Source organism: Echinococcus granulosus (assembly GCF_000524195.1).
Source record: "Echinococcus granulosus chromosome Unknown EG_S00174, whole genome shotgun sequence".
In the NCBI taxonomy this organism is placed as follows: Eukaryota; Metazoa; Platyhelminthes; class Cestoda; order Cyclophyllidea; family Taeniidae; genus Echinococcus; species Echinococcus granulosus.
The window spans coordinates 1-9,101 of NW_020170554.1; the positions used below are offsets into that span (position 1 = coordinate 1).

The 9,101-nt window shown below is 41.0% G+C and overlaps 2 protein-coding genes across 2 annotated transcripts; both read left to right on the forward strand. All coding sequences in view use genetic code 11, as the record gives it.

Annotated features, from left to right (window-relative positions):
• Positions 1-1,658: 1,658 nt before the first annotated feature.
• On the forward strand, positions 1,659-2,003 carry EGR_09895 (Mediator of RNA polymerase II transcription subunit; the record flags this gene model as incomplete). Its single annotated transcript, XM_024499144.1, has 1 exon — positions 1,659-2,003. The coding sequence occupies one exon, from the start codon at positions 1,659-1,661 to the stop codon at positions 2,001-2,003; it is 345 nt and encodes a 114-aa protein (XP_024346428.1).
• Positions 2,004-2,169: 166 nt separating this feature from the next.
• Positions 2,170-7,895, forward strand: EGR_09896 (hypothetical protein; the record flags this gene model as incomplete). Its single annotated transcript, XM_024499145.1, has 6 exons — positions 2,170-2,572; positions 3,116-3,198; positions 4,256-4,333; positions 6,083-6,237; positions 7,646-7,732; positions 7,775-7,895. 6 exons carry the CDS (start codon positions 2,170-2,172, stop codon positions 7,893-7,895), a joined length of 927 nt encoding a protein of 308 aa, XP_024346429.1.
• Between the last annotated feature and the right edge of the window lie 1,206 nt (positions 7,896-9,101).

Sequence of the window (9,101 nt, forward strand, 5' to 3'; positions counted from 1 at the left end):
AAAATACTCCTGAAATGTCTTGTAAGGATCTCCATGGTATAAGTATTTGACGGGTTCTGTGTAAACGCCAGGAGTGCCATGTTTAAGTCCAGCCTCACCGTACTGGTCATAGCGGGCTCTTAGTACAGGGTCCTTCAGCACCTCATAGGCCTCCGATATCCATGTAAATTGCTGTAGGGTGGGTAAGTTTCTTAAAGCGGCGACCTATTGTCATTTGCCTTTGCATGTGACACTTATTTACATAACTTTCACAACGGCTTTGTCGGAAAATGAAGTGCTTCAATGACTGCACGTGATTCCCACACGTGAGTCACTACCAGGATCAGATCTGGGGAATATGCGGTTCCCAAAGCAAGCAATCTATAGTCCCTAATCATCGAATTTGTTTAAGCTGCATTTTATGATATGAGAAGGAAAAGGAACAGAAAGATAGCTCACAACGCCATAAGCAATAATCTTGTCCAATAAACTGACAGGCATCTATCTGTGTTTTATAATGTATGTACAGAAAGTTAATGGTTACACTTTCTTTTTCAAGTCACTGCAGAGAATTATTACAAATTGGGCCTGAGGTTAATGCATGAGCATGTCCATTCCTCACATCTATTCGATGTGCAATCGTCAAGGGTCAATCTGTTTGATTTGTACATCTGTCGTGGTGGCGTGGCCTCGCGGGTATTCTTATAGCCTCTCAACCTTTTTGTACGTGAGTAGGCAGTCCTCTTGCCTAATGATGCGGTACAGTAATAATTAAGGAGAGGATTGTTGATATTAACATGGTGCTGCGGTGAAATATACAGGATTTCTTCAAGTACAATGATTGTCAGAGCTATCGACAACTCGTTAAATTCAAGCTTGTTTATGCTATCCGATCTGGCATAGTTATTTAGTGTAATGCTCATGTCATTTTAATGTGCCTTTCAGAGAGGAGGTGGGGATACGAAGCGAACCTCGTGATAGAAGTGTCAATGTCCTTCGAGTCGGAGAGTGGTTACCTATCCGCACCCCCTGAACTCTGTACTAGTTCGTCCATATTTACTTGCCCAATAAACATGTCAAAATTAATGCAACCTGGGTGATCCAAGAGAACGAGGAGCAGAGAAGGGGAGACCTACGAGCCTCCTCCAACATTAGTTTAAGCCTATAGTTAAGAAATCTAGGATTCAAGAGTGCTTGCTACCTACGAGCATAATACTGTATTGAACACTACTGCATCTGTTTGAATAAAATATTATCATTCAGTGTGACGGCTTGATGGAAAGGAAGTAAAACCGAGAACCTCCTAAAGACCGCTCAGAATGGTAGAGTATTTTGCAGTACCTACCCAAAAAATAACAGCTACACTAAACTACGCATTTATAAAAACTTTGCGGCCCATTAGAAGTCAGAGCCTACAACAGAAGTTTAACTAACATCCTGATAATAAATCACATTTGACGATTGCGATTTAACAAGCAGTTTTAGCCAAATTTTTACCTGCAAAATCGTTTAAAATTAAAATTTTTTGTTAAAAAACTGTTTAGTTACTTTTGTTTTAAACTAATAATCTAGATAATATGTTAGATTGTACTTGTTTTAGTCTTTCAATATCACTTTGACCCACCAATAGTAACTAAACCCTCTCTTTAAAGGCGTTGTTCATCTGATAGCAGAAGAGTATGAGTTACAAGGATTCTGGACAGCCACAACCCAGTTTAAAGGAGCGCCTTCAAAAGTTGGATGAAATAGAATCAAAGGTTATGCAAATCATGCAGTCGGCTGGAGGTACTTTGGATGAATTATCAAAAGACATCCCGTCTCAAAAGCAAATTGAGATACACGCCCACAATTTCCGGGACGCTGTTCGAGATGTGGAACTTGAACTAATTTCTCAGTTAAACTACCTTAGCCAAGTGTTGGCTGGTCTTCCTTATGAAAAAAACGTCTACAAAGAAACAATTGACCTGACCATTGCAGCGGAACGTCTTAAAAATGTAGAGAGAATACTGTCAAAAGCTTTGTAATTGTATTTGTAAATAAAATGTGTCATTATCCTTTTCTTCTTATAACCATTTGATAGCCCGATAACGTTACTGATGTTTTACATATTAGTCTCTTCAAGTGGATTCGTCACGGGATAGCCTTCCGGTGAAGAAAGTCGCCTATGATCATTCACCGAAGGCTGAGGCGATGGAATCTGACCCTGCGGTTACCAGTACAGTCAATGAGTCAGACTTGAGTTATTCCGATTCCCCCAGTGAAAAGACAGAGGTTTCCGTTTCAGCAAAGCCTCATTGGAGATTTTGTTCAGTACAAACGGCAAATCCGCCCCACTTTTCCGAAAGTGAAACTCCACCAACATCTGTACATGAATTCGAAATTCCAGAACTTGAGTTTGATGACGAAATACCAGATCTTGAAGGAGATCTAGGTAACCAATTACTACTTGTCTTGCACACATTATCCCTCCCCTCTTGCGTACCATACTTGCTACTCAATTGTCATTCATTGAAACGAAGTTCTCTCTCATGTTCGTTAAGAATCCCTATCATTTTTATTCTTTCGGCTTGTCATCCATTTTGGGACATGGAGTGTACGGCTCCTCTGTTCTTGCAATGACAGCTTGATTCAATTTATCTTAATGTTGTAGGGTTTGGCTCGTTAATTTTACTTGTTTTGATATTCACTCTCTTGTAGGTTTTTCGTGCTGATTTAATTGTTTTTCCAGTATTTGTAATTCTACTAAACTTCTGTGATGTGTAATTTTGTAAACTGTGGACGTGATTGTGTTTCTATTTACCTTAAGACACGTATGTATGTGTGTTTACATTGCCTTAAGTTAGAAGTTCTTCTGTATGACAAAATTTTGTGCATTTGGCTGCTAACAGTTTTTGTTTACGAATCCAATCGCCTTTGAATTTTACTCTTAGTCCACTACTTTTCTAAACTAATTTGATAGTAGTAGTGCTGATTTTCATCCCGTTGGTGTCTAATTTTGCATCTGATTCACGATTACTTCAAGTCAAACTCTGGACAAGAACATTTAGTATTTAGGAAGTCTACCTCATCTCCTTCTTGATGTTTAACACCATGCCTCACCGTGGTGTTGGTGTTTTCCCTCTTTTTTACTCCTAAGATGATGACGAATTCGATGTACCGATGACTCCCGATGGATTAATTGACGAAGACTTTGAACGCGAACTGGGTTGGTATGAAAAGGTAAGGACAAATCCTGCCGCGATAAGGCTTATCATCCATGTGTTAGGTTCGATCACACCCATAGGTGCTTGTAGTCTTACTTCCCATCTGAGATGGAGTTGTAGCAACATCATACATCTTTCTGGTATACGTATATTTTAGCTGTTTTAATGCTCTGTCCTTGCCATCCTTTGAAAAGTTGGGAGCTATTGATTCTGTAAAAAGTAGTGATGTGTGTCTTGACTCCCTCATCAGTTAAGTGCATCGGTGATGCTCCAAATACCGCCAGAAAAGGTACTCAACAATGACTTGGAACAGACTTGTAGTAGTCAAAGCAAGTGTCATTTTTAGTAATTGCATATCCTAAATTTCGATAGATTCCTTAACCACATGAATATTGCACATGTACAGTTTAGTTTTGTGTATTTCTGGAAAATTCATGTTATTTTCTTTTGTGTTACCAAATGTAATAAATTGGGAGGATGCATGGCGTTAAAAAATTACTGATATTTAAATAGGCAGAACTCCCATTCCATATCCTTGAGTTCCGTATTTCCGCTAGACTACACATTATTTAAGAGAACTTTATTATGCTCCCAATTCAAAATTTCGGGATATTTTAACTTTAACAAAGTTATTTTTTAATCGGTATTGTTACAATTTTGTGAGTTCGTTGGGCGGTCGCCTTCATTTCGGTTTCGTGTAGGTCACTACTTTGATTGGTTTTCTTCCCTCCCATGCATTGCTGCCAAAATCTTGTCTAGTAAACTTCGCGTTAGCCCTTTGCCAAGCAGAAACACTAGTGTTATTCCATTGTTGCCTTCGTTGACAGTTTTGTTGTTATGCTTGACCTTGACACTTGCAATGTCAGCGTCGCACATATTTGGCTTCACCCCTAATTTCTTGCCACAGTCTGGCATGCTTTCTTGATCAGTTTACGTTGGCTGTGGTTGCACCAACGGGTAACGTGTGGTCTCATCACAAGCGTGTTCGTTGAGTTTAAATTATTCATGCCATAGATGTTGGGCTTTCTCGGTCTGAGAAGGAGGTGTAATTGAACTCTTCATTTGTTGAACAGTGGTTGGATTGGCCTGAAAGTAGTTTCAACCGTTGTCTTGGTGATCAACTTTCCTCTGAAACCTTGGTAGCGAACTTAGTAAGCATTTTTGCCACCGTTGTGAGGTCTAAATACACGGCCAACTTAAACAGATCAAAAACTGAAAGTGGACAGGCATCTTCGGCTATATTAGTGACATATTTGAGGTTATTTGATACTCGCCATTTCGGTTAAGGCAAGTGGCATTTGAGCTCCACTTTCTGACCACCAGTTGCCCAGATTGGTCAAATCATTTGGTCAATTCACTTCCGCCACCCATTTCACTCTCCACCGAAACTGCTCAATTCAGCACTCGTCTGTTTTATTCCTTTTTTTTGCTAATTGCTATTGTTGTTGCTGTTCCTTTCATCTGCGAACTGTTTTGTTAATAAAATATGAGATCTCACGTGACAGGCAAAAAAATGATACTTGGTTTGAGTCTAACCTTGTTATTACGTAATTTAAGGCAAATATTAAGCACTTGTGTATTGTTTCTCGAAGTGATACGTTACTATCTCCTTTAGTGTTTCAGGCATGCTAGTTTTTTAGCAAATACCAAGCCTCGGAATTTTTTTACGCTCATTACATCCGTGCAGTACCAATTCACTAATGAATATAACATTTACCATGAATTGCCCTTATTATCTTTATTTCCGACGTACGGAAGGGCTGGAAGCCCATTAGTGTATATAATGTGTTACAGTCATCGGGTCCGAGTCACGGAAGTCAGACAGGTAATTGCGCCACTAGAAAATTCCCTTTCTCCCCTGAGCGTCATCCTTGACGTGTCTTATAGTTGTCCTTCTATCTCGGAGATCAAAAAGTGGTAGGGTGAATCAATGTGATACAAAGAAATTTCATCATGAAGGGAAAGCGTTCTAACCCAGAGATAATGGTGTGCTGTAGATTTCAATGAATCTGTCTACCTACTGTTGTACATCACTTAAGACTGAAGGTGATTCTGTGGCGTCGGTTAGTCGCGTAAACCCTCACCATCTCTGAAGCCGTAGTTAAGGCATACTGATGCGGAGAAAACGCTTACTGTTGATATTCAGAAGGGTTAAGAGGCTGGAAGTAGGGACGTACCACTAAGTTGGTGATGAAAATCACGTAGATTGGTGTCTACGAGGTTAAATACACATTAAACCAACAGCTGTGTGCGTAATTACAGCAACTATTGCGTTATTTTTAATCCTTGTTTGGATAGCTACGACCCTGTGAATCTGTTCCGCATATCTACGGGCTCAAATGTGGTTTCTATGCCTACACATCTTCCTTAACTTTTGCTTCCCACAAGTCAGGCCGTAGTTTATCTCTTTTGTCACCAGGCACCTCCTGGGAGTTCAATTTTGCGTCAGGATAAATTGCGTATCTGTATCCCCTAGTCCTCTGTGGCAGTTCAGAAAAATGCAACAAAAAGTGGGAAAGCTCTTTATGTAGGGAAGTGGAGGTTAACTGCCATATGAATCCTCGGTGTTCGTTCTGGTGAAATCATGAGAAATTTTGCTCTACTCCTTGATCATCATTTAAAATAGTTCTTGTAAAATTTTAATCCTTTGGGACGGATTCAAATGTCAAAGTTCGTATATTAAATTCTTTGATTAATCTAAGTGGAATCATCGCCATATCCTCCAAATCCCACTGGCATCTGTGGGCATTCCTCTTTGCCCTCGGCGCTCCCCGTGGTCACCCATCCGAAGGTAGTCGAGCACGTTTAGACCACCTTGTAATACCATCGATACGCATGGCCGGAGTAGGTGTCTAATGTCTTGATTTGATTGTAATACAACTTTCGTAATGCTTTTGCAGGAACTTTCAATTCAAGAAGTGATAGACTCAGAATTTCGCGATATCTCTCGACTGGGTATTATCCAGGTTGGCGTCTCCGATCACGATGGACGAAGTGTCTTCGCCTTTTTCACCTGTCGCCTCCCCCACACCGAACTCATCGATCATGATCGGTTGTTAGAGTGAGTTGACCCGTTGTATCGATTCCAGCCCTTCATAAAGTCGTGGAAAATCATTATAGTATGGAGGAAAATCCATTACTAATGCACAGGAAGGCTGGGAGGCTATGGGCATGGCCTGAACATCGTGTTGTCCATCGGTAGTGTAATCTGCGAAAGCTAAACAGCCCTCGTAGTTAAACAAAATGCCAACTTACTGCATTATTTTCCTTCGTGTTTGCACTTTTTTTTTAATTACCTGATATGTATAATAAACATGCCAAATAAGCTTGTCATTTGCAATCGTTGAATGGGGATCACGTGTTTCAGTTGTCAATGTTTTGTTTTGCACAGTAACTTCGTTTTATGGTTTGAAAAACCCCCAACTGAGCGTTGTGGCAATAGAGATGAGCTAACCTAGGATCGTTTCACGAATGAACCATCCTATCCTCCTCTTACTCTGCAGAGGAGTCGTCACTGACGACGTAGAGGCGTGTGAACGCCTTTACAACGTCTGCACCATTCAATCAAATATCTCACTGCTGAGTAGCTGAGTGCTTCATCACCCCACCCACTGTGCTTGAAGTGCCTTATGAATGCGAGTAGATATCCTTGGATTTGGGTTTTCTATCTTCTTCCCCGTTGACGGTTAGTCTGGCTCATCACCACACGACGTTGCATGCCGCTGTCAACCATTTCATGGATTGGACAGTTCTAACGACATGGGCGTCGACCCTGAGTGCTGTTACTCGTAATGGAACTCACTTGTCATTACCGATCGTAATATTCTTACGGAGGCACCCATTTTGGCACCTCTCCAAATGTTTATTGGCCATATGATTACTGAATCAATCAGTGGGTTGTCCCACCATCTCGGAACACGTCGTATGGACAATTCTAGTGAAATTTTGCATTATTATTATTGGCGCTTGAGGTGATGCTTTTTCAGATACGTGACAAAGACTCTTGAGCAGTACGCATCCTCGGACTACACTCTGGTCTACTTCCACTGGGGTCTGACGAGTCGAAATAAGCCTAGCTTTTCCTGGCTCGCACGGGCTTATCAAACCTTTGATCGAAGGTGAGATTGGGGGCCAAATCCTCTTCACTTAACAACGGTCAAATTATATGAAGCCTTGTGACCCCACTTTTTTTTCCAACCCCACGTTAAATTGCATCTCATTGGGATTTTTTTGGCATGTCATGAGCGTCTCTTGTTTCAAACACACTGACTTTCTCATGCATTGGGCTTTTGCTTTTGAGTTTTCATGACTCCTACCCGTTTAACTGTTTTTTTCACTTTTCACGTGATTTTAAGTGTAGTAGTACCTTGTTTCCCCACTGCGACAAATTGAAATAACTTCCTTTAGTGGATTTGAAATAAACTTACCTTCAGTATTAGCATTAATTTATGTACGTTGTTTAGCTTCAAGAAGAACCTCAAATCGCTCATCATCGTCTATCCAACTCGAACTGTTCGTGTGCTCTGGAACTTATTCAGTGCTTTTATCAGGTAAGGCCTCCTCACGAGAATTTTTTGCAATTAAATACTTAGGCAGTCCAAAGTAAATCGAGACTATTCTGTTTGGGTTGCAAATTACATTTACTTTTTCACATCTCCTCTTGCTCCTACGACTATGTCCACACTTACTTCTGCCTCTATGGATGATGCTTGACATTGAGAGGCAGGTAAGGGATAAGTGATTAACCGTCCCTTTTCAAATTTTTCTTTTGTGTCTACCGTTTCCACTGAAGGATTCCGCTCTCCAGCGCTTTATATGCTGACTGAGAGAATCGTCACGGCCTCTAGCGCCGCTCCGTTCCACAAGAGCCCTCTCACAGCACGTGTAGACCATGCACTGATTTAGTGAAATCCTAGTTTCTAGTTGTTTTGATGAGCTCGAGGTTAACCACTTTGTCTGCCGATCCATTCCATGCAATTCATCGGTATCTGAGCATCTCCTGCTTTATACAGATCCCATCGGTCTACCATGCTGGTGATATGGATACCTCCTCTTTGTCACCTATCTCCTTAGTCTCCCGACTCTTCTTCATGTTTATGATAAAGTGGTATATCTGCTAACCCATTCAGGAGTAACTTGGGTTGGATCGGCTGGTTGCTACGCAGCAAATTCATAGAACGGATATGTGGAAAGACACGCAACAGAAAGGCAATTAAAATCATACTGAATTTGCTAGTTCACCCTAACCTCTCTCTCGTGAGGAACTTTCAGACCTTTTTTTCTATTTACTTTTTGCGGAAGTATTGAGTATCACTCTAAACTCACCTCATTAAATAAAGTTCGACAAGTATTGTTTTACTATAACTATAGTTAATTTAGTGATCATCCTCTGTACATCCGCTTCAGCGCCAAAATGAAGAAGAAACTGCACTACGTTCAAAACCTTCAGGAATTGGAGAATCACATCCCGGTTTGCCAGTTGAATCTTCCTCTACGGATTCGTGAGTATGTTTATTCCTTTTCTTTCATTGCCGAAGGTGGAGTCATGTTTCATGTGCCCCCTACCTGCCTGCTTGCCTGCCTAGTTGTGGAATCTGATTACACTTTGATTTCCGCATGCAATCTGTTACCGTTTGCCTTTTTTAAAAGCAAATGGCTCAGAACTTGTTATGGCTCCTTTTTTCGCCTCATCCCCTCCCACCAGCTACGACAGAAAGATCGGTCTCTCCGACGTACCCCTGTCCATCGATTCCGCAGCTGTCTCTGTGATTGAAGACCACGATGTTGATGATACCCGGTACAATGTTCACCAACAATTTGGCGTATCCCTGGAGCAGTAAGTTAAACTACTCCCTCCTTCATGTGCTAAATGGTAGTTGGTTACATGACCTGGAAAACAGCTTCGTGTTTGCCAATGCA